The 25,421-nt window shown below is 35.0% G+C and overlaps 1 protein-coding gene and 1 pseudogene across 2 annotated transcripts; both read left to right on the forward strand.

Annotated features, from left to right (window-relative positions):
* The first annotated feature begins 4,840 nt into the window (after positions 1–4,840).
* On the forward strand, positions 4,841–10,937 carry LOC143553395 (choline-phosphate cytidylyltransferase 2-like). Its single transcript, XM_077043399.1, has 8 exons — positions 4,841–4,980; positions 6,583–6,696; positions 6,858–6,953; positions 7,129–7,171; positions 7,310–7,465; positions 7,563–7,631; positions 8,712–8,822; positions 10,550–10,937. Exons 1-8 carry the CDS (start codon positions 4,841–4,843, stop codon positions 10,718–10,720), a joined length of 900 nt encoding a protein of 299 aa, XP_076899514.1. The 3' UTR covers positions 10,721–10,937.
* A 7,687-nt stretch (positions 10,938–18,624) lies between these two features.
* On the forward strand, positions 18,625–22,629 carry LOC143553399 (casein kinase 1-like protein HD16; annotated as a pseudogene). Its single transcript, XR_013138828.1, has 11 exons — positions 18,625–18,683; positions 18,780–18,874; positions 18,954–19,020; positions 19,093–19,222; positions 19,995–20,213; positions 20,284–20,417; positions 20,550–20,724; positions 20,951–21,041; positions 21,144–21,301; positions 22,024–22,212; positions 22,301–22,629. The product of XR_013138828.1 is annotated as a casein kinase 1-like protein HD16 (transcript).
* Positions 22,630–25,421: the final 2,792 nt, after the last annotated feature.

The raw sequence follows: 25,421 nt of genomic DNA on the forward strand, positions 1-25,421 counted from the left end.
CTCTTTAAGAAAGATTCGGTGCTGTTATAGATTTCTTGAACATGCTCATAGGTTGTGATATTTGTGTCAAATGTCACTTTCTTCCTGTTATTCTCATATTCAATGACTCCTCAATCTTCCCACTGTAACATTATTAAAAATATAAAGAATATAAATTATAAATTCCAGAATAAAAATTAGAGATTTGTAAGAATCCCTATTATTATATTAGGGTTTATGTTATGTTATTCAAAAAAAGCTTCTCCTTTGAGCTACAAAAACACATAACCAAATATCAAATTAGATCCAAAATAAAAAAAAAAGTTTCATATACAAAAATCAGGAAAGTTAGCATATGATCAACCAATGAACCAATCATCTGAATTCATAAAAGATACATTTTGTTTTAATATATATTATATTCCACTGCTTTCACGACCATATCATGATTAGTTATTTTCTCTATATTCTTCACTATTACATCATCGTGCCAAATCGATCAATTAGCCCTTGAATTGATGCATAACCAAATGTTACATATATGTAAAACAGTTAATATTCATAATTTTACTAAATAATGAACACCGTATACTGTAAATCAAGAGCAATAATCTATAAAAGTTTATTAACAATTCTACCTTTTCAATTGTAATGATATAAAAGAGAACTCTGAAAAGCACTTACCATGTTGAACTTGGGGATGGTAGCATTTACATTTAGTTCACATGTTTATTCTAGAGGGACATTCAAGGTTCAGGCTTCCATGTAGAGCCTTTGCAAGATAATCTTCTTCTTTCAGACTGAACAACATATTCCGTTTCAAGTATGACTAACAATCTTTTAGCAAAAACTCAAAATCCTGATCCCGATCACGATCTCGCCCTCTTTCCCTTAACAGGCTATGTCCACGGTAATAATCCTAATTTCAAAAAAGAGAGGTCAGAAGTATATATTAATATAAATTGACCAAATCATGTATAAAAGGCCTAAATCTTTCCATGATCCCGTTATCAACATATATGACTTGATCATTTTTTATTTTTCCCTCTACCTCCTCAAAATCATCAAGTGTACTTTGTTTTAGGTTCCAGAGCACCAATTGCTTTAATGGTAAGCCTGCAAACAAAAAATTCAAACTATTAATAGCATGTCTTCACTGCATTAGATACATTTACATTAAAAAAATTGTGAAATGCAAAGAGTTAGTTGTTATACCAATATACCACATAGGTTCCAAACACTTTAATATTTTCATTCCAAATATCTAATGTATGTTTCCATAATAAAAATGTGCATACACATCATCACAAACGCACAATATACCAACATTTACAAAATATAAACCATAAACATGTTTGCAATGATCAGAAGAGGTGAGGTGGTTATATAAATTGTGAAGCAAATTTAAGGTATGTGAAACATAATTATTATAAAATAAAAAGGGATTTTCACTTCTGCAAGAAGACGAGTTTCATCGATGAATGACAACTTTGCTATTCCCTAAAAATAATTCAAAAGCAGTTAAAGTATTTAATTACTAAGAAAAGGTAATAACATAATCATTAGTCAACCCCAAGCAAAAACACACACACACACCTGCCACGCAAATCGCTTGCCATTCATGTCAACCTCAAAAGCTGAAACAGAATATACAAACAAACGTATAAATGTAAAATACATATTTGAACAATACAACGAAAGATTTATTTAGTCGTACCTGTTGGATAAAAATCAATAATGGGTGAATTTGGATCCATCATTAATTTTCTGTAATGTTCAGCAAGAGCATAGGCACTGCAAAAAGAAATTTAGTTAAAAAATTTGGAAAATTAAAACAAATTGAGGGAAAAAAAATGTGACATGTTCTACCTTGAAGCAAGGAACAAGCCCATAAGCTGATTGAAACCCAGATTTGAAAAAAAATTGAAGCCCATCAACACCAAAAATGAAGAAAGCTTCAATTTTTTTGAAGAAAGATTGAAACCCAGATCTGAAATCTTATAAAAGAGGCTACAAGATTCAAAGAAACAATAACATTAGGGGTGAATCAGATCGTGCCATCGTGAACGAGATTAGTGAAATTAGTTACATACCTCTTAAGATTAGATAACAACAATCAACAAAGAAGGGAAGTTCAGAACTCATACCTGAAACGATGAGATGTCGGAAGAAGGGTTGCGACATGTGAGGGATAAGATTAATCGGTACCTTGAAGGATGGTGGGGTAGGGAGAGGAGAGGAACAGTTGAACACCATTTATGTTTTGGGGAAAAGGAAGGTTTCGATGAAACCATTGTGAAAGAACGGGTTATTTGATATCCGCGTTTGGAGGATCCGAATGAGACCCGTTGACCCGCGAATTTCTTTTAAAAAACCCAAATTAATGAGAGTCTCCGTCTTAAATTCAAGCAATCTGATGGCTTCCATAAAAAGGGGGAGCGACCACATCGCGACACGTAGGATTTTTGGGTTTTCATTTATATATATTATAGATATATAATGAATAAGTATCTGCTTAGGCCACGTATCCCAATCATGTAGCTCAATATTCTTTTTTTGATTTTTAACTCATCTCTTCATATTTGTTTTCATTCGACACTCGTTATGAAAAAACCATAACCCCTTTAAGAGTTTTTTGAATTTTAAAATTATGTTTTAGTGCTTTTGATCGAAAAAATACGATTCGATTGATAGATAACTTATTTCGAAATGATGCTCCAAACGACTTGCTTTTGTTAATCTAAAGTTTAAACACCAGAATTGAAACACCTTTTCGAGGTAAGTTATCCATCAGTCGATTCACATTCTCATTCTGATCAAAAGCCCGAAATAGGTACAATAAAAACAAATAGTATGAAATGTGGTACAAGTTGTAAGATCCAATTATTACAAGCCAACCTAAAATAATTTTTCATTATGAAAATATAAATTAAGAGAGTTGCAACACAAGACGGTCTGCTTATTTCGTTAGGCTGAGGGGTGCGGAGCGCGAGAAGGGGCGCGAAAGCCCTTCCGCTCGCGCCCCGGGGCGCGAGCACCACACCACCGAGGCGCGAGAGGGGCGCGAGCGCGGAAAAAGAGGCAGGCGCGGATGGGCTAGCGGCTGGGAATGGCGTGAATGGTTCTTGGGTTGCGTGAATAGAGCCGTTGGGCTCGTTTTTTATTAAAAAAATTTTTTTTTTTCTCTATATATATCTATATCAAATACAAACCAACAACAATATAAAACATACAATTTTTTCTCTCTATTAAACCTATATCAAACCCAAACCAACACCAATATCACATACCAATATCACATACCACACCCAAAACCCAAAATCACCCCATCTTCCAAACCTTTTTTTAAAAACATGGCTGGAAATTGGTACCCAAACCTAGATTCAGATTACAGTTACGACGATTTATGGTCGGCACCGGACCAAGCGATGTTTTATTCGGGGTCGCAACAATCATCCGGCTTTCAACCATCCAACATACAACCGTCTCCTAACTTTGTAGTTCCGGAGACACAAGAACCAGAAGGTGAAGCTGCGGGACAAAGAAGACGCGTCCACCGGAAAAAACAAGTTGCAACGGACGGGTCGGGTTCGGCTTCGACTGGAAGGACGAAACGGAAAACCACTCCGTGGTCATCGGATGAGAAGGAAGCCCTGTGTCGGGCTTGGATAGTCATTTCTGAGGATCGGCGTTGCGGTAATTGTTTTAACGTTTTTAAAAATGATTTTTAATAAAAAAGTTAAATAAAAAAGTTAAATGACTTACAAATTTATTTATGCATTTTGCAGCGGACTACCAAAAGAGCAAGGTCTTTTGGACAAAGGTTAGGGAGACGTTCTATTCGCTCGTTGGGAGTACAGAGCGGAACGCCGATATGATTTCGGGTCGGTGGACCGAAATCAGAAAATTTGTCTGCTTGTTTACTAATCTGTTCAACAGGAACGCCGGTCGTATGAGACCAAGTGGCAGTGACGATTTGGCGGTTTATAATTTCACTGTCGAAGAGTGGAAGCAGGAGTGCCTGCGGAGGTATGAGACGGTGAAGACGTGGGACGGTGTAAAGGTGTGGGAGAGGTTGAGAAGGTGTTCTAAGTGGGTTGAGCTGGTGGCGCCGGACCTTGATGCGGAAGTAGGGCCGAAACGGACTAAAACTAGTTCGTCTGGAGCGTATAGCACTTCCGCCGGGTCGGATTGCCGGGTTGGATTCGACCTAAACGTTGCGGGGGAGGAAACGTCTTCACCGCCGAGGAGGCGGCCATTGGGAAGGGACGCCAGGGGCAAAAAACCGGCTGAGGGGGAAGCCGTAAACATCAACGATCTTGTTGAATCCCTCAATAAATTCAACAAAACCATGGAGGTGGTCTCTAATGACAAAAAGAAAAAAAAAAGAATGAGAGATTTGGAATTCCTTACAAGAGACTTCAGTAACCTAAATCCGGTCGACCAAATGCTGATGGAAAAACAAAAGGAACGTATCCGGAAGAGGTTGATCGAAGAAGACCAAGCCGAAGAATAAGAATAATGTTTTTTTTTAGTACTTTAATTTTTTTTTAGATATTAATGTGTTTTTTTAATTAATGTGTGTTTTTTTAAATAATTTATGAGTTTTTTTAATAATACGTTTTTTTAATACATTTATAAAAAAATAAAAAAAAAAACCGCTCGCGCCCCCTCTCGCGCCCCTCCACACCATGTCCTGGGGCGCGAGCACCACTACCAACACCCATCTTATCAAGTTTCTCTCCCTGTCACACGTCACAATATTATTGGCTGGCGCCCCCACTCGCGCCCCCCACACCCCTCAGCCTTATACAACTGAGAGAGAGCAAAGCGAAGCAAAGGGGGAAAAGAGAGAGAGTTAATGGAAGCCGAACAACCGAAGCAGCGGCGGAATTGGATGGTGGACCCACCCACCGACCGGCCGGTTCGCGTCTACGCCGACGGCATCTACGACCTCTTTCACTTCGGTCACGCCCGTTCACTCGAGCAAGCCAAGAAGTCGTAAGTATTTATTTAATCCACTTATGGATCTGCCTCATCTTCACGCTATTCATTTTGTCTGGAATCTCTTGTTGATTTTTCGATTCCGAGTTTTGTTATTGTAATTTTGATTCGGTAGGTATTAAGTGTAACTTAGGGTTTTGAACAATTTTTAGACATAAGGTTATCCTAATTTGTAGTTAATGGATTAATCTGGTTTTTGAAAGTTACAAGTGGCTGCAAATGATAGCTAAGCACTAATTTTTGCAAAAAAACTATAGCTAATGTATCAATTTTGAAAGTTGTAGTTTGGAAAAAAAAAAGCTGTCAATGGAAGGTTGATAACCACTCCAGCACGGTCGACTTGACGTTTTCAAACTGATAAATAACTATACATACTGGTTTCATAAATAACTGTACATAATGGTTTAATAGATCCGCCGTTGTTTTAATGTAAATCTGAAATCGTTTTCTGTTGTGTCAAAGAAATTTTGGGCAAAATTTTATTTATCATGAATGCTGTAAAGAATAGGTAAAGTGTTGAAGCACGCAAAAACGATGATGTAAGTGAACCCATTAGTTCTAGATGTCGAAGCTTTAGGTACTAAACCGAATCGTTTTTGCATTGATTTCTAGGCTATCACTATTAGTTATTGCTAATTACCTTGGTGGTCTATCATTATTAGAAACTTTGGACACTGTGACGCTGTTTCTCTAGCGTGGATGCTTCAAAGTTTTTGCTCTTATGTTCTGCTGATTGAGTAGAGAATCAATCTTGACTTGACCTATAAAGAAGTTTTAGTAGATGTTTCAAAAATAGTATATGTCATGTTTAGTCGTAGTCATTAATACTATGAAGATTTTGGCAAGTTTCTCTGACGTGCTTAGAAAAGCGGTAAGCACTGACCTTCTGGTGGTTGGTTACATAAGCAAGGATTATATGAACACATAAATGGCTCATTTAAGTAACCCATTTCCAAGTAATGTATACATATGAGAATTAAATTGGATACTATATTATTTTGGCGTTGTTACTTGCCAATTGGGTTGGTGAGACTTGAGAGATGCGTTACTCCTAGGCAGCCGATTAATGTGTCAGTAACTAACTGCATCTGGTGAACTCTTCTTTATGTGTTTAAGCTCATTCCAGGTTGTTTATTATTACTTTATGTAAACTGCATGACATGAACATACAAAGTTACCTTTAATGTTGTGTAACTGTGTAGTTCTAATTTCTAAATTGCCTATAATCTCAAGCATTAAAATAATCAACAGTGTTGCTATAATTATCCTTCTAACAATAGGAAGAACATTAATATATGTAGTTTACAAGAAAGTTGAAAACTCTAGATCTACTAGGATTACAAATCAGCTTTTGAATGATTATGTAAATATAAGAAAATATATAAAAGCAATTACATAATTCATTTCCAATTAAGTTACAAGATTGCTAGTAATATCCCCTATTACTGCTAAACTACTTAAACATGCACAACATAAAATACTAGTACCTTGCTGCTACCAGATTAATTAAATATTCATTCTCTCATTTATATTGTAAACATGTCCATTATATGTGCATATCTTGTAAGTTGTAACATTGTTTTCTCATCTTATCTATAGGTTTCCAAATACTTACTTGCTTGTTGGATGTTGCAATGATGAAGTCACCCACAGGCTGAAGGGTAAAACTGTGATGACTGACCAGGAGCGTTATGAATCTCTTCGTCACTGCAAGTAGGTTTAATTTAACTTTTCATGACTCGTGCTTGCAATAAATTAGTATATAATGATTTTTTCCCTCAATACAGTACCTAGTTGAGACATGAATATATTTTTTAATATTTCATGAGCTTTCAACAATCATGATATAATCGTGCATTGTCGGACTTATGCAGGTGGGTCGATGAAGTTATTCCGGATGCACCATGGGTACTTACCCAAGAATTTATGGATAAACATGCAATTGATTATGTGGCACACGATTCTCTTCCGTAAGTATGCGTAGACACATGTACATAATACATTTACTGTCATGCATTCGTACAAAAGTTACATGCAGGCTAACTTTGTCCTGCTAATGCTAAATGGAATATATATTAAATACATTTATATGCCGTTAAATATTTAATGCATAACAATATTAATTGTTTCTAAATTAATCATCAGTTATGCCGATGCAAGTGGTGCTGGAAACGATGTCTATGAGTTTGTAAGTTGAATTTCATAATGAGTATTTAGAGATGTCTCTTCTATAATGTTATAGTAGCCAATATTTCCTTATCTTGTAAATGTTTCATTTTTTTACTTTGTTTAATTCGTTCGTAATACTTACATTATTTCTGTGTAGGTCAAATCGATTGGAAGATTTAAGGAGACAAAACGGACGGATGGGATTTCAACTTCAGATATAATCATGAGAATTGTGAAAGACTACAATGAGTATGTGATGCGCAACTTGGACCGAGGATATTCAAGAAAAGATCTTGGCGTTAGCTATGTGAAAGTGTGTTTTTGATATTTTAATATTAATCAATTGTTATTTACAGTTTTAGTATTATATATTACCTCAATTAACCGTCACATTTTCTTATTTGTTTTAGGAGAAGAGGCTGAGAGTTAACATGGGTCTAAAGAAGCTGCAGGAAAAAGTAAAGAAGCAACAAGAAAAGGTATAGCCTCCTTTAATTATAGGTATCTATGATATTTACTTCCTTGAAGGCAATATCTTTTATTTATTTATTTCATTTCCTTGAGAGTGTCTATTTTTGTCATGTGTTATTCTAAATAGGTCAAATGGGTCATATTAAAAATCTTAGTTAAATTAAAACTGGTTGGTCAAATTGTTTGAAAAATCAGTTAAGTCAATTTTTAATACGTATAACCTCCTAAATCTATTTATTCAATCATCTATAATTGTACTGTAATAATGTAGATTCTGCAATCATATATAACATCTTGAGCATTCCCACCCCTTCCTCTATCTTCAAATTCAAAATTACACTAAAACACATTATATTTTCTCTCTCATTCTCAATTAAATAATACTTTTTTATACCTTTATCATTACCTTTTCTCTCTCATTCGCTCACAACCACTTTCAAAATATATTCTCATTCACTCACAACCACTTTCAAAATATATTAAAAAAATTTATAGGGTGCTATAGGAACTTTTCAAATATACAGAAAAATCACTAAATCACTGCATTTTTCTCTCCTCCACTCATAACACCCTAAACCATTCCCTATATTATAAAAACCCCACTCATTAAATTTGATGGACGGATTGTGAGCTCTAATATTATTTATAATTTATTTTAAAAAAAGCGTTCCAAAAAAGTTTGCAGGCTAACTCAAGCTGACCCCTTTTGACTTGCCATGAGGCGGTCAACGTCTCAATAGTGTTAATACGTTTTAAGGTGCATTAAATGGCTAGGAGATTTCACAAATCTACTTATATTTTTATTCTTAAAGCACCTAATAACAGCTTGCGTAAAAGGATTCGAAACTGTGATTTGTTACTTGTTTTATAGTGCTGCAAGTTAGAGGTGGCAATTTCGACTTATTTTTGGGTTTTGTTTTAACTACAAATCATATGGGTTAAGCTAAAATATTTATCGAAAGAAAAAATGAAACAGGCTGAATGGCTTGAAAATTATCTTAACTGTATTCAACCGCAGAAAGCCCTTCTAAACCGCATTATTAAAATACTAATTTAAAAATGGAATAAATATTGTGCCCATATTACAGATCCAAACAGTGGCGAAGACTGCTGGTATGAATCATAACCTATGGGTAGAGAATGCTGATCGTTTGGTTGCTGGTTTTCTTGAACGGTTTGAAGAGGGTTGCCATAAAATGGTAGTTATCTATCTCTCTCTTAATAGTTTAAAATATCAAACTGGTAAAATTATTTCCTTCAACTAATTGGAAGCTAGTTAGATGGGTTAAATGCAGGGTATGCATGGATTCCAACCAAACCAACAACCGAAAATTTGATTTTTGAGTTTTTAAAACTATTCAGTTCATCTTTTTCAGTTCGGGTTAGGTTCGGTTTTGGTATTCTTGGTTTTAACATTTGGGCTTGAATTTTTCAGGCTGAAAAAAGTGGGCCCAAAATAATGCATTTGGGCTAAAAGTTGGGTCCTAAATCTTTTTGTTAGTTAAAATGATTAATTGTTATACTTTTGAAATTTTGGGTCGGTTTTGGGCTTAAACCTAACCAAAACCTGAAAAAAATTTCAGACATTCGGTTAGGTTTTGGTATTTTTGGTTTTAACATTTGGGCTTGAATTTTTCAGGCTGAAAAAAGTGGGCCCAAAATAATGCATTTGGGCTAAAAGTTGGGTCCTAAATCTTTTTGTTAGTTAAAATGATTAATTGTTATACTTTTGAAATTTTGGGTCGGTTTTGGGCTTAAACCTAACCAAAACCTGAAAATTTTGTTTTTGAGTTTTAAAATTTTGTATTATAAATTACTTAACATTGAAAATAATACAAAAAAAATTTCAGACATTCGGTTTGGGTAGGGGTGTTCTTCGGGTTCGTTTTTTGGGTTTCGGGTTTTTCAGGTCGGGTTCTTCGGGTTTCAAAGTTTTAAATCTTAACCCGAAACCCAACCCAAATCTCTCATGGGTTTTTCGGGTTGGGTTAATCGGGTTTCGAGTATTCTAGAAAATGAAACAAAAAACAAAAAAATTTAAAAAACTTCAATGCTAAAATTAAAACAACATATTCTTCTTTGCTCATAACACAAATAATCAAATAATAAACCAACATAACTTGATAAAGCCATAAAACAATTTAAAAGAAGAGTAAAACTAAGTAACTAACTCGAACCATAATCGTTTTCAACTAGACGTGATTTGGTGGTTTGATTACGGTTGCTATTAGTATTAAATGGAAAACATAAATTAAAAATAAACAATCGATCCATAATAGTTGGAATAACAATAGTTAATTAGGCTCAGATTTTGATAACTTTAGTGACTAAGACTAAGCCTATTATATTATACCTAAGAATATATTTAATTTCAAAACTAAAAGTTTATTCGGGTTTTTCGGGTTGACCCGAAACTTATAAATCAAACCCGAGAACTAACCCTAATTACTTCGGTTCGGGCTCGGGTTAGTCTTTTCTCGGATTCGGGTTTTTCGGATCGGGTTAGTTCGGGTTCGGGTACAGGTTTTTTCGGGTTGGGTTCGGGTTTCGGGTAAAAGTGAGAGCCCTAGGTTTGGGCTGTGTTTTTAGGTTTTAATTACACACAAAACTGAAAGCTCGGTATTTAGGGAAATATAAATTCCAAACCGTTGGTTTTTGTTTTAGTTCGGCTATTTCGGTTGTGTTTTTCTTACGGATCGTTTTTTTGTTTCATGCATACCCTTACAATACAAAAATCTTTGAAAACTTTAAAAAAGGGAAAGAATTCAATGGTTGTGGGTCAGCCAGATCTGACCTGACTCCTTCCACTCGTACAATCTGGCAAAATTTGGCCCATTTTGACCCGTTATCTTTACCACTTTTAAAAGTACAGATGAACCAATAATTGAAAAGCTAAAGCATAACTAGTATTTTAAATTTCTTCCAGGGAACCGCCATTAGAGACAGAATACAAGAACAGCTAAAAGCAAATGGGAGGGGACTCGGTTTTGACAAGAATGGTGATGAGGTGGCAAATGATGACGATGAATGTTATTATGACTATAGCACCGATGAAGAAGACTACTCGAGTGGTGCCGAAGAAGCATTATCAGCATAATTACATCATTATCCTTATGGAAGTTTGCTCATCTATCAACTATGTGACTTAAAGTGTGGACAATATAGGTTGTGATATAATTTGAGAGTTTTATTGTATGATAATTCTGCTATAACCGTTTTCGTTTATGTTCATACAAGTGTTTGAACTTGGATTGGTTTTTTAAACCTCGCTACAGAAAGTTACTTTTAGACTATAGTATGTTGTTTTCGTTGAAGCTTTTAGTGATTTTGTTTGGTGGCTGGTTTTCTTATTTCCATTTGTCTTGCCAACACACGAAACAAAATAACACCAACGATGGCAGAATGAAGGCGGAGTATTATTCAGACTAAGAAAATCTTTTCATAAACTTACTTGCAGCCTCAGTTTTGTTTTGTGCTTCTAATTAGTATTCTGTTCAATATTATTTCATATTTTGATTATGACCCGGGGTCTTACCGGATGTAGCCACCCTATTCCTATGGAGTAAAGGTGTGGCTGTCTATATCTTATCATCTTCAGTATAGTTTTGCATACAGAACATCACGATGATATGGCTTTTGTTGTAAATTAATTTATTTAATCCACTTCTACTTTATAGTTTTTTTTTTTGTTTTTTTTTTCCAGATGTTCTGTATGCATTTCGGATATGGTCAGGTTGGTTAACTGACACGCTTCGGTATGTTGATATTTGCTTTCAACGTGAGTTTGTCTTTGACAAGGATTGCTGTTTTTAAAATGTCTTTCGTTTATATCTGTTTCTTTAATAGATTACGTTTGACGACCTTTGGATGTTATTTGTTCCGTTTTTAAGTTAGGTTAAGACATTTATGGACTTTGTGTTTTGAAAAATTATGATCTGTGTCTATGTGCTTTATGGGCGGAAGAACGTTGAGGGCCTGATTTTTAAAATACACATTATGAGTCATGATGGTTTTCAGGTGGAATAATGTTAGTCCTTCTGTCAGTTTTCCGTAATACAAAATCACGGAATGATTATTGTACCCCTTGCGACACTCATTTCTTATCACTGTGCTATAGGAAGTTTTGGTTTGAGTCTCTACGTTATAATTTCCCTCCAATTTTTAAATTAACTTTTTGTTATATATATTTTTTATTTAATAATCCCTTATAAGATATATATGAAAGTAGTGACTATATTAAAAAAGAAGGCAAATGGGAAGAAGCTGCCGCTACCCTTTTGAATTGCATACCCCAATTTTTTAAAAATTGGTTGGTCTTGGAGTCATAGCATTATATGTATGACTCATTGAACTCGGCTAAGTAATTCTCCAGAGCTTTTGGCACGAGGAAACTAAAAGCGTCAAAATAAAAAGGTAAAAATACATGTTGGTTGTCAAGACATGTCTTCTCATGTTTAGTCACTTTGCATAAAGCAACTTTTAAAGTAGCTTACAAACTAACCAATACATCGGTAGGGTTCATAAATCTTACGAACCGAATCTGTAATCCCTATCATGACAAGTTCGTCGCAGTACTCACCGACGATATATTAATCTATTCGAAAAACAAAAGAAAATATGGGTAACCCTTATTGGTTATAAGAAATAAGATTCGTAGGACACCTTGCAAACTAACCAAGGAATTCATACGGACCCCAGTAAGATGAAAACTTTTCCAGTATTACCCGATCTTTAATTCTCTTAACTTAAAAAGACCGAAGTCATGAATGGAAAGCATGACGACATTTACATATTTCCCCTTCCAAAACTTTGAAATGACATATTTCCACAAACCATGCTTAAAGAGCATTGTACATTTTGTATTAAAAACTTGTATTTTGGGGAAATATGTAATTTCAAAGGTTAGGAAGGGAAAATATGTAAAAATCCCAATAACAATCCTCCCAATTACTAATGAAAGGATTGTGTCAAGCTCTAATACTAAATATTCTAAAAGGACATATGAACTTGTAATTTACTCTGATGCATCTCGAAAAAGGGCTAGGATGCGAGATGATGAGAAGAAACAAAGTAATAGCATATACTCCCTAATGACTAACAGCGGATAAGAAGAATTAAACTATCCGTGACCAGAAATATGGAACGGTCGGTTTTGCACATAAGATCTGGAGGCGCTACATGTATACTATTCAATGTACACAAAAACCTTTTAAGTGATGCAATCGGGGGGGGGGGGGGGCACAACTGTTGATATATATATATATATGTGTGTGTGTGTGTGTGTGATATTTGGGGCATGCTGTGGGCGAAAGGGGGCACAGTGGTTGATTTTAGGTGAGAAAGGGAGGCACATAACACACAGAAACAGTATATCACAAACATACATATGTTCATAATCGTGCATATATCTTCTCCAGTACTACACGATAATCCATCAGCAGATCCTACAAAACAAGAATATTTTATAACCAGTATAGGTTACACATTGAAGAAAAAAATGAAAAATCAACACTCAATAACCATAATACATAATATTCTAAGTACATATTGGCTTAAAGATCAAACAAACTAGAACCTGATTGAGGCCCTCCCGGGTAATATGTAGCAGCCATATGTGCCATGAAGAAAACAATACAATATCCAAAGCACCATTGTGTATTCAACACACACACAATCAATACTCATAATGGTAATCAGTATGCAATCCATGGAGAAAACCTAAAACTTCACATATAAGCTATAGCAGATCACAATACTAGTCCAGTTGATTAGAAGTGCAGATTTGGGGAAATAAAAGCCTGTTCGTTAGCAAACCCTAACTTAATATAACGTTTTACATAATGAGCTTTAAAACTAGCAATTAAGTAAATGAATTCAGACGGAATTGAAGTCGAAAATATATCAATTTTGGTGGGACTTAACGTTCTCGGATAACACCACCTTGGCGAGCGAACCGACTCATAACTTCGTCTGAAGATAACATTGTAAAAATCATCAATATTTTTGAACTTCAATTTACGTTCACGTGGCGAGGCTACCTCACAAAACAAATTCCATGATTTTTACTAGTTTAATAATATAACAGAAAACAATCATATAAAAATCAAGATGATGTCATTATCCCCTCGACATATGCATTTGATAATCTATCAGACGTAATCCATGATCTATCCATGACCATTTGTTACCAGTTTAAGAATATAACATAAAACAATTATATAAAAAAAAATAAAAGAAAGCATATGAATAAGTGCATTTGACTTAAGATAAAACTTTAAACATAAAAGACATAGATCGCATATTGCTATACATTAAGCTCATAATTCCCCAACACTAAAGTAATAAACACGGTTTGGGCCAATTAACTCTCTATACAGCGAGCATCGCTACAGATTAAACCTAACAACTAACAAACATATTATACCGACAGTAATCCCTTCATAATATGTCAGAAATAAACAATCAAACTTGACAAACATATTATAAACATTGCACATAGCATGCCAATGGATTAAACCTAGCAATCAACAATCAAGCTTCTCCATGTATCAAAATGACAAACAGATTAAACCTAACAATCACGTCAACAGATTAAACCTAACAGTCAATTAACAATCTTATTAGATACTTATTGAAACCAAAAGTTAATCAATAACATTATGCAAGCAAAAACTTATTGACAACTATGAGAAAAACACAGACTGAGAGTAAATTAATCTATAATCAGTACTTTTGTCTCATAATTGCAGATGTTATGCCGAAACCCTAGAATAACAATCAACAATCCAATTGGCATACCCAGACGGAGTTCGGTTTAAGCAACATTGAATACCGAAATCGATTAATCATAATCAGCAATGACGCGAATCAGTTTTAAGATAATCTTCTAGACTGTTCTTCCCTAATTACTAGTTTGATGTAAGTCCCCGTTCCCGGTAACCCTACTTTGGTATTGGATTTACTCATAAACACAGTTCTAAAATCAGAGTAAATTAAAAACTTTGCGGAATAATTAAAAAAAACTTCAAACATCACATTACAAAACATTCATTCTTGTCTTAACATACAAATTGTCTTTTCATAAGTAATTAATTAAAACGGTCATAACACTTCATCATGGATGTCAGCCTCTACAGTCCATGCCCTGTGTCCCTCCTTAAGCCAGCTGCCTCGACCTATTTGCCTGCGTGCATACTAAAAGTCAGCTACGCTGAGTGAGTTCTAGTTAATCATTTAACATACAATACATTCATATCCTTACTCATACGCATCCGAAGATACGTATTCATACCTTATTTACTCTTACTTCTTTCATACAAACTTTATATACATGCACACACGCTTACATACTTTCTTTCATAAGGCCTTGTGATTTACCATAGGTTATTCTATCTCTACCATCACAGATATTATTAGGGTCTGGTCCCTTATGTCTCAGATATTATTAGGGTCTGGTCCCTTTTGTCTCAGATATTATCAGGGTCTGGTCCCTTCTGTCTCAAATATTATCAGGGTCTGGTCCCTTCTGTCTCAGATATTATTAGGGTCTGGTCTCTTTGTCTCCAATAACTATACATGTCACGTCACTTGATCATACATTCATTTTCATTCAATACTTTACATATCTTCTGGTCATGTATATACGTATATGTACATATTCATTCGTATAAGCATTCCATAATAACATTCAATACTTAGTCATACATATAACATACACTTACCACTTAAGTTAAGTGTATTAACAACTATCACATAGGGATATGCACACAGCCCCAAAAACATAACGGATAAAGGGGCTAGACACTCACCTGAAGTTGGTTTCTCTCACCGTTAATAGTAATGCCCTTCTTTAGCTGTGCAGGGCTAACTGTATAACGCATTACGAGTGTCAAATATCCATTACTACTACTTCTTATATCTAAGTCAATGACACCCTCAACTAACGGGGGTCCGGGGGCAGCGCCCCTGGTAGCGGGGTCTAGGGGCGGCAGCCCCTAGCAGGGTCCAAGGGGCAGCGCCCCTGGCTGGGGTTGAGAAAATTTTTATTTTCATTAACAGTCCTTTAACAAAAATGCATCAGAAAATGAATTTTATAAAATTTCGCATGGAAGAATTTCGCTTCGCATGCATGGAATTTCGCTTCGCATGAAACTGTTTCGCTTCGCATGAAACTGTTTCGCTTTGCATGACTGTGCGATGCGAAATTACCTTTTTCGCTTCACATGGTCATGCAATGCGAAATAGCCTTTTTCGCTTCGCATGGCTTATGCGATGCAAAATTCTTCTTTTTCTTCGCTTTTACTATTTAATGGCCATTTTACTTCGTGGCTCTTCCTAAGGACCTGATTTTTACTCTTTCCCAACTTTCGACACATTCTGACCCCATGCACCTGATCCTGAACCCATCTCTCAAAGTCCAAACACCACCTTTTTATCACAAAGTGCACCCGAGAGGTTATAACTTACCAAGTTTATATTTTTTTTCTTACATTTCACAACCTGATCTATCATTATATCTGTTTGCATGCTGATTCTAACCATTTAAACCGAAACCTACCTTTGCTTCGGGTTCGAGTTCAGATCGAGACAACACGTAGGATCTTCCAAACGTTTCTTGTTGCTCAATGACGTTGAACACGAGATTCACCTTTCATTTGCTCGGATTTGGATCCAGGTGTTTGAGAGAAGAAGTGTGTGTGTGTTTTTAGTGTGTAGGGAGGGAGAACAAAATGGTGAAATGGTGGGTGGGTTGGGTTTATATAGCGGGGTATGGGTCCCACCACCCACTCTCCATTCCCATTTCAAATCCTTATCCAAACATTTAACACATGACTAACTTAACGACACACAGTTAATAACAAAACTTTCCGTCATTTATTATTTAACAAAAAGTTGGATGTTACATTTGAGTTCTAAATTCCTAATCTGTGGTCATTAATTCTCATAATCACAACCTTTAGAACACAAAAACGGCTAATCAAACAGAAAAACACAAATTGAGCCCTAATTACAACTGAATTAATCAAATTAAAACAGAAGAAAGTAATTGCTGTAAGATTGAGCGAATTCAAGTGAATCAATGATACCTTGATACAATCAGGCGATGACGTGAATCCCGAATCGTAAAGCACTCGTAATCAGCTGGATCCAGAGCCGTAATGAATCAGATGCAGCATATCCGTAATCGATAATGCAGAGAGTGAACTGACGATGATGGCGTGAATTCGTGCTGAGAGGACACAAGAAGAACGATGAATGAAAGATCGTTGATAATATAAGCCCTAGAAATAATAAAGTGACAGTTAAAACATGACAAACACTTTATCAAAAGTGTAGCCCGTGTCTTTTTATTAACTTTTTATGACGTTAAAACGATGACACGCAAAAACGTGTGTCATTGTTTCTTCAAATTTTGATAAAAGATGACAATTTTAATGACACACGTCATTTTCATGTCATAAAATGACCGTGTGTCATTAAAGGTATATTTTCTACTAGTGTAGCTTGTTTTGAATTTATGCAAATTTATGGTTAGTTTGAATAAATATTTAATTATAAGATTTTCAATTGACATTTATTTGTTTCTAAAGCAAGTTAAATTACATTTAAATACTTGATACATTATATTGGTATTCTCTAAATTATTAATCATATTACTTTTTTAATAAGTTAATAACTTTATCATATGCAACTTCTTGATACAAAGGGTTTATATGCAAAATATCTTGGATTTAAATGTCTATATCTTCTCTGAAACATTTTTTTAACGTCTCGCATTATTTAATAAAAAAGACTAAATGGTTTTATATATTGGATTTAAATCATAATAATAAATTGCGTTATTTTGAGAAAAATATTCATGCCTCGTGTAATTTTTAGTAATTGATTAAAAAATTTAAATTCATCAAATCAGTTCATCCATGTTTATCTTATTTATGAACACTAATTATTTACTGTGATCATGATTATCTGTTATTCATAACATTTCCCTTTGATTATCAACTTCATACGCTTCGGGATGCTACCTTGTTAAAAATACTGCACTATAATTTGTATAAAAGCTTATTATCATTTAATATAACACACATTAAAAAGGTTAAAAATATCATAGACCTTGTGATCGAAAGTAAATATAAGTTGATGTAACAAATAATCATGATCATAGTAAATAATTAGTGTTCATAAATAAGATAAACATGGATGAACTGATTTCATGAATTTAAATTTTGTAATCAATTACTAAAAATTACACGAGGCATGAATATTTTTCTCAAAATAACGCAATTTATTATTATGATTTAAATCCAATATATAAAACCAAGTTTTCCATCCCTATATAATATTCCATTATATCTCGTTTTATTCTACGCATAATTAATTAATGAAATCTCCAATCTTTTTCCCAGCTTCTCTTTCCCATAGATAATTATTTAATTGTTTATCATTGACGGCTTTTAGGGTTTGGAAGGACATTCGTGAAAGTTGAGGATGTAAACCGTAAGTCGGCCAAACCCTAGAGAGTAGAGACCAGTCGCTATATAAATCAAATTTAAAGGTTTGACCGACCGGCCGAAGTCACAAAAATCCTACCCAATTTCTAATTTTCTTCCTTGGGTTCCCTCCACAGATAAACGAATTTGTTGGTTGTTTTGATTAGTGTAGTCCAGTCGAAGAGATGAAAAGGGAAAAAGAGATAAAAGAAGTCGAGGAGTACATAATGGTACGCACCTCTTTACTATTTTTGTTTTTTTTTAATTTGTTTTGAATATAGAGGGTACTAACTAGCTAAGTACTGCTGATTATTCAAGGTCATGGATATGCTTGGGCCTAGCTTAATGGATGTCTTGAGTAACACTCCACCCATGTAAATCCATTTCAGATGCAATGTCTATGTTTATTACTAAACCATTAATAATTAACCAGTTGCATTATTATTATTATTATTATTATTATTATACATTTTTATCTTCCGTCTTTCTCATGCTTAGGCTGCCGCTTGAAATGGTTGCATGCATAGCTATAGAAGCCATCTCTATATTACAAAATATACACTCCACAGGGTTTGTGCTTTTTTTATACTTGCTTGCTATTACGTGGTTGACTTTTCTTCGATGGGTACACATAGGATGTAATACTCGTCATTTTTTTTTTCACAGGTTCGTGCATGGCGATGTTAAGCCTGAGAATTTATTGCTTGGTTGTTCAGGGACATCATATGAGAAGAAACTGTTCCTTGTTGATTTTGGTTTGGGTATGCATATTTTGTTTTACATTCTTTTTTAGCTTTTCTTTTAATCCTTTTAGAGCATTCATTTCATTAGTATGTGCAGCCACCAAGTGGCGGGATGCTTCATCCGGGCTGCATGTTGACTATGATCAACAACTGGGTGTGTTTAGGTATGTTGATGATATCTTTTTCCATTGATTCTTGATGAATGTTTGTTTATTGATAATATTCTTTTGTTAAAGGGGAACTACACAATATGCAAGTGTACATGCTCATCTTGGAAGGACATTAAGCCGAAGGGATGATATGGAATCCCTTGCTTATACACTTGTATTTCTTCTTCATGGTTGGCTCCCATGGGAAACAATCCGGGTTCGTTCTCAACTTTGAGTAGGCTATATATATGTCTCTCTATATAAAGCAGGGACGCTGATTTCAGAATCGATATCATTTGAGAAGTGTAAGGACCACATAAAGCACATGTGCATTATGCTTTACATGAACGCCTTTAAAAAGTGTCTAGAATTATAGAGCATCCTCTTGAGTGTTATTTGCAGGCTTGATGATTCAAGTTCTGCCCAGAAATTTCTAAATGGTTAGTCCAAAGTGTTCAGTTTCGTCAGGTCATGACATATTGCTTTGAATATGTTACGCAAGATGGTTTCCACTACTTTTGTTATTCTCTTGTATGCACTACTATGTAAAAGCGTACGGCGCGGTTCCAACTTATCTTCGGTTGTAAATTTAACGTGCCTATGTGTCTATATTTTTGGTGTTACAAAAATCAGATCTTGCCAGATATTAATCGTTAATCGGTCAAGATAAATTTTTTTTGTCAAACTCGACCAAAAATCGGAAAAATTTGCTCAAATGTGGTCAAATTGTCCAAATTAAGTCGAAATCTATCAAAACTGGTCAAAATCTATGTATATGTATATTAATGTATGTAGTGTATGTATATGTATATGTATATGTATATGTATATGTATATGTATATGTATATGTATATGTATATGTATATGTATATGTATATGTATATGTATATGCGCATGCGCATGCGTATGCGTATGCATATATGGATACCTGTGTATCCGTATTTACTTTTAGTGGTTTGGTTTTCTTAGATAGTGCTTAAATTCCACAGGGTAAAAACAAAAGGTTCCTTGTGTGCAAGATGAAGATGTAAACTAGTCCGGAGACGCTTTGTGGCTTCCCTTCTGCTCCATTCAGGAAATTTCTTGAATACGCTGTCAATCTGAAGTTTGATGAGGAACTTGATTATGCAAAATATGTTTCCCTTTTTGATGGGATAGTCGGTCCAAATTCAGATATTAGGCCGATCAACATTAACATTGGGCAGAAGGTATGTTATGTGTTCAGAATATGTTACACATGTGATATGTTGTATGACCTGCTAAACCTTGATATGTTAGCTCGTCGGACGCAAGCAGCAACTAATTTCACTGGAGGAAGATGACAATGAACAGCCGAAGAAGAATATTCGGATGAGAATGCCTGAATCTCGGTGGATAATCGTTTACAATTCTTGCCGCCCAATGACACAGAGGTACCTGGTTTAGATCTGTTTTTTTAACACTTTCTGCTGTTGTGTTTGCATTGGGTGTAAAACCAAAATTCGAGCATGAGAATTGATTTGGCAATTCTCACATATAAACATATGAATTTGGTTGTGTTGTAGATATCACCATAATGTGGCTGAAGCGGGAACTGCTCAACTTGTTCAAGAAGAAAAAGAAGATGGGTTGCTCATCAGCAGTGTGGCTTCTTGCTCAAACTTATGGACTCTTATCATGGATGAAGGCACTGGATTCACCTCTCAAGTTTACCAGCTCTCCCCCTTATTCCTTAACGAGGTTCTTCATCCCTCTGTTGTTGCGTTTGATTTCAGAAAACTAATTAAGTGCCTGTTTGGTTCATAGGATTTCTGTTATGAACCAAACACATTATGGAATTTCAAGGAAATCCATCAAATTCTAAAACATTCCGCGAACCAAACGGCCCCAATATTTATGCATGTTTTCATACTTCATTCAGCAGCAGGCTACTAAGCATTTTGTTTGTTTGTTTTCAAATTTAAAGGAGTGGATTATGGAACAGTGGAAGACCAAGTATTTTATTACTGCAATAGCATGGGCCAACAATGGGAGCTCCTTGGTTGTGATGTCAAAGGGTAAGCCTAATTGTAATTCAGGCTATTCCTCTCGTGTTCATATTTTTAATTTTCAATCATCTTTTATCTATTCTTCTTTTAATTTTCCCTTCCGAAATGTAGGTACCACGTACCTTTATCAGATGTTTCTAATCAGTGAATCATTTCCTTTTAAGTGGATAAATGAACAATGGAGAGAAGGGTACCATGTCACTGCTATGGCGACTGCAGGAAATACATGGGCCGTTGTTATGTCCCGTGGTGCTGGATTCTCTGATCAGGTGTTTTCTCCGGCTGTTGAATTGATGAACCTGAACACTAACCCATATAGTTTTTCAAGTTAAACTGATGAACCCAGATACTACCCTTACGTTTAAGAACACAACTCGTGTATCTAAACAAAGCAAACAGGTGACGGGATGTAAACGGGCTAGTTAAGGGTGCACTGAATCAGAAATGCATCACCCCAAACCAGTTTAACTGGGCAAAAGTAGTTCTGAACTGTCACGAGCCAAAAATCGGTCCAACAGTCTAAACACCAAAAGTTGGCCTGTGGTGCGCGTGCACCGTTAAGTACCTAGGTTGTAATAAAAGGTTAAAAGGGTTGTCAACGGGTTTTCCTTATCATATTACTATTATTATTATTATTATTATTATTATTATTATTATTATTATTATCTAATTTTAACGGGTGTAACAGGTTTTTCTAATTAAATGGGTTACAAATGCTGACCAAACACGACACACTTAAGTAGACATTTAATTTAGTGGGTTTAACCGGTCAATCTGGACATGCCTGTTTATTAAACGTGTCAGAAGTGACCAACTCTAAACTCAAATAAATACCTTGAGTCAGAAGTGTTCACCCTGGGCATACCTTTTATTTGAGAGTGGTCCAATCGAGTTGCGCCTGAATTTTAAAAATAGCCTAGAGAGTAACGTTATTAGAAAGATAAGATGATGATAAATCTCTAATCTAGATTCTTTCAAAATATGACGGCAGGTTGTAGAACTCGACTTTGTGTATCCAAGTGAAGCCATTCATAGAAGATGGCATGATGGGTATAGGATAACGTCAACTGCAGCCACATGCGACCAAGCTGCTTTTGTTCTTAGCATACCAATACGACCAGCCAAAGACTTGGCACAGGAAACACTACGGCTTTCAAGGTTTTCTAGAACGCTTGTTGAGGTTAAGTTTGTTTGCCTTTCATTAGTTAGGTCATTTTGTATACGCATACACTTTATTTCTCAACCTTGTTTGTGGTATGCTGCTGCAGGAAAAATTGGCAGAGGATATGTATATTGCTTCTTTGTGCTATGGTCGAGCCGTCTTATGACCCTCGTAGTTGTTTGTTACTGTCATATCTATGGAACAATAATTTGGATTCATCTCTTAACAATTTAGGACTGTTGTATTTAATCTTATGATCTGTAAAACTTGCATTCTATTAGCGGATATAAAGTAACCCAAAAAAAGTCAAGCTTTATGTGTAAAGAATGCGATGGAGTAACAGAACATGGTGTAACCGTTATTATAGAAGTCAACTTCTGTGGACCAGTTATTAGACTCATAATCTGGAATTGCCTGTTTTCTAATACTCTCCTGGTGTATACGGTTTCAGTTTGACTGTATATCATCTGTGGGTTTTCCAAATGCCATGATTGATTCATTGGACTTGTCCATTTTTCAAGAATCCAACTACATTGTTTTGTGGCAGGTTATGAATGGGCATTGTTCATCTACCAAAAACCCTTATCAAGTCTATTAGCCATGTTAAACAATGGTAAGAATGGAAGGACACTGTTGTTTTGCAAATGGTTTGTGAATAAGATATGTCTTGAGGGTAAATGAGGTGTTGGTGGGTGATATATATATAATATATATATATATAGACACACACACTAGCTCGAGACCCGTTTATTACACCACTAGTTAGATGAAATGTTAAAACAACCGATTGTTGGTAAATTATATTTGTCATACGGAACAATGCAACAACCGATTGAAGTATAATTAAGAAATAGTAAATTATACACAAAGAGTTACAAGCATAAACAAAATACTATCCAATTGATGTCTTAGTGGGAATCAGTGTGCGGAATGAAAAATCCACCATCCAACACCAATTCTGTTTCGACTCTGGTTTTCACCCAAACATAGAACAATCCATTAACTTCTTAGTAGGCTTTTACACAAGCAAGTGGTTGTTCTCAGTTCCTCGTCCTTGATGTCAGTAACATCTCTAATATCTACAAAACTTGGCTTTTGCGATCATGCAATAGCATCAGAATGAAAGGTCTGAAAAGATACATCGATCATGTTCTAAAACTAAATAAGCAAAAAAGTAAAAACTCTGGATAAAAATCATTTGGCCTGACTTGGTATCCAACCATAAATAGAAAACCACAATTTCTTTCTTTTCCTTAACAAATGCTACTTTCAAGACACATTGCTTAATAAGCTTTGTCACATTAATCACCTAGCACCATGTTAACTCAAATAAAACTATCAAAAAATGTCTTGAGGATCTTGTAAGTTCTATCATAATTTAATTTAATGTTGTTAAAACATGAACATCTATCTTAATTCCCAAGGAAAAACACAATGCACAAACCGAACAATTAAAGTGTATTATATGATAATCGTAATTAATAGTTATAACTAAGTAATTAAACTTAATTGTTCTTAATTTCTATTGTCACGTGTATATGAGAAACGAAACATATTGTAAGTAGTTTTTACCAAACCCTGAACACTTCGTTGTTACAAACCAAACAGAAGAATTCAATCCAAAAGACTAGTTTGATAGGTGAGGGAGCCCATTTGGCTTATAAACCCTACATCAGTTGCCCACATAATCGATGTGGGACAAGTCCCATACCTTGTAATGGTTTTAGTCCGTAACAATAGGCCCTCCTTAAGGGCCAACATGTTGGTCACGGCCACGTACGTTGGTCACGGTTGGCTCACTTCAGGCCACCATTCCGAGTCCTTGTTGGTCATGGTTGGCTCCCTCCCGGGCAACACTCCAAGGTTGGCTCTGATACCAATGTTACAAACCAAACAGAAGAACTAAACACCAAAGACTAGGATTAGGGTTACGATTAAGAAGGAACTAGGAGAAAAGGAATTTATAATTCTCTGAATAGCCTCCGATTAATGATTATAAACCCAAACATGCAATACCAAGTTTACATATGACACCCATATAAATTGAAAAATGCCATAATGGTCCTCCACCATGCAAACATAAAAAAACACATCAATAAAAAAAACATATATAGGATAATAAATCTAACCACTATATTAAAGCAATACATATCCACATGGGCTTTAACTAAGCTATCCACATAGGATTTCACCTTAACAATTCTAAAATAATAATTTACACACAAGTTTCCTTTTTACAATTTCCACTACATGAATGATAAAAAGAAAATATTAGGATTTCACCTTAACAATGTTACACCCCAACCTAAGGTGGAAATGCCGGGACGTGAGCTGATTGTTCACACCTCAAAGGTACCATCATAAAATAAAATGACAATATCTATTAAGTTAATTATTTCATAAAAAGTGCACACAATATCCAAACATGACCAAATATTCCAAACAAGTAAATATAATCCAAACATACATTTAAATATAAATTGTCTTCATTTATTCCCTAAGGTCCTTTCTAGATGTCCAAACTTCAATCTTCAAGTCAAAAGAAAACCTGCATATGCGTAGAAAATACAATAGGGTTTGTCAACATAAATTTGAGTGAGATTATCACCAGTTTTACAATCATATAGTAACAATATAATAAAGCAAAATGTAATAAATTGCGGTAAATAAATCAAACCATCAGAGTCATTAGACCATTGCCATGCGAGCGGGTGTTGGTCACTATGACAGTCGTATGATCATACTATAAATGAGAATATGATGGACCTCTCCGAATGTGTTAAAGTAAACAAATAAACATGTAACAAGTATAATGATAGATCACACATAATTACATGTTTGCTATTTTGAGATATATATAATACGAAATATGGATAATACGCATATTTCCCCAAAACTTGTGAAAATTAAGTAACATAGGGGAATGATAAAACTCACATTAAATCGAAGGCAAGTGATTAAAAATAGTAATAAATGAATTAAGAATTTAATGGGTCGTCTTCTGACGCACCGAATGAAATAAACCAACTGAACATGAAACTTTGAGATAAGAAAATATGAGAAAAACCGAACTCATTACCGCTAGAATCGTTCCAAACGAACGTCTAGAACTCCGGTTATGTTAAATTAGACATTTAAGCGAGTCGGTACTGACCAGAATCCGAACAGTGAGTTGGAAGTCAGGGTTTTGGTCAGTAGCCATAGAATTTCGTTACAAGAATAAAAGT

The sequence above is a fragment of the Bidens hawaiensis genome, unplaced genomic scaffold (assembly GCF_021521415.1).
Source record: "Bidens hawaiensis isolate Kalapana, Puna unplaced genomic scaffold, B.hawaiensis_p1.1 tig00017171_1, whole genome shotgun sequence".
NCBI classification, from domain to species: Eukaryota; Viridiplantae; Streptophyta; class Magnoliopsida; order Asterales; family Asteraceae; genus Bidens; species Bidens hawaiensis.

What these genes read in the sequence shown, in the direction of transcription:
- LOC143553395 (XM_077043399.1), top strand. Translation starts at nt 4,841, where the DNA reads ATGGAAGCCGAACAACCGAAGCAGCGGCGGAATTGGATGGTGGACCCA. An exon ending in CTCGAGCAAGCCAAGAAGTC is followed by an intron (nt 4,981 to 6,582) that starts GTAAGTATTTAT and finishes TCTTATCTATAG; the next exon opens with GTTTCCAAATACTTACTTGC. An exon ending in TTGGCGTTAGCTATGTGAAA is followed by an intron (nt 7,466 to 7,562) that starts GTGTGTTTTTGA and finishes TATTTGTTTTAG; the next exon opens with GAGAAGAGGCTGAGAGTTAA.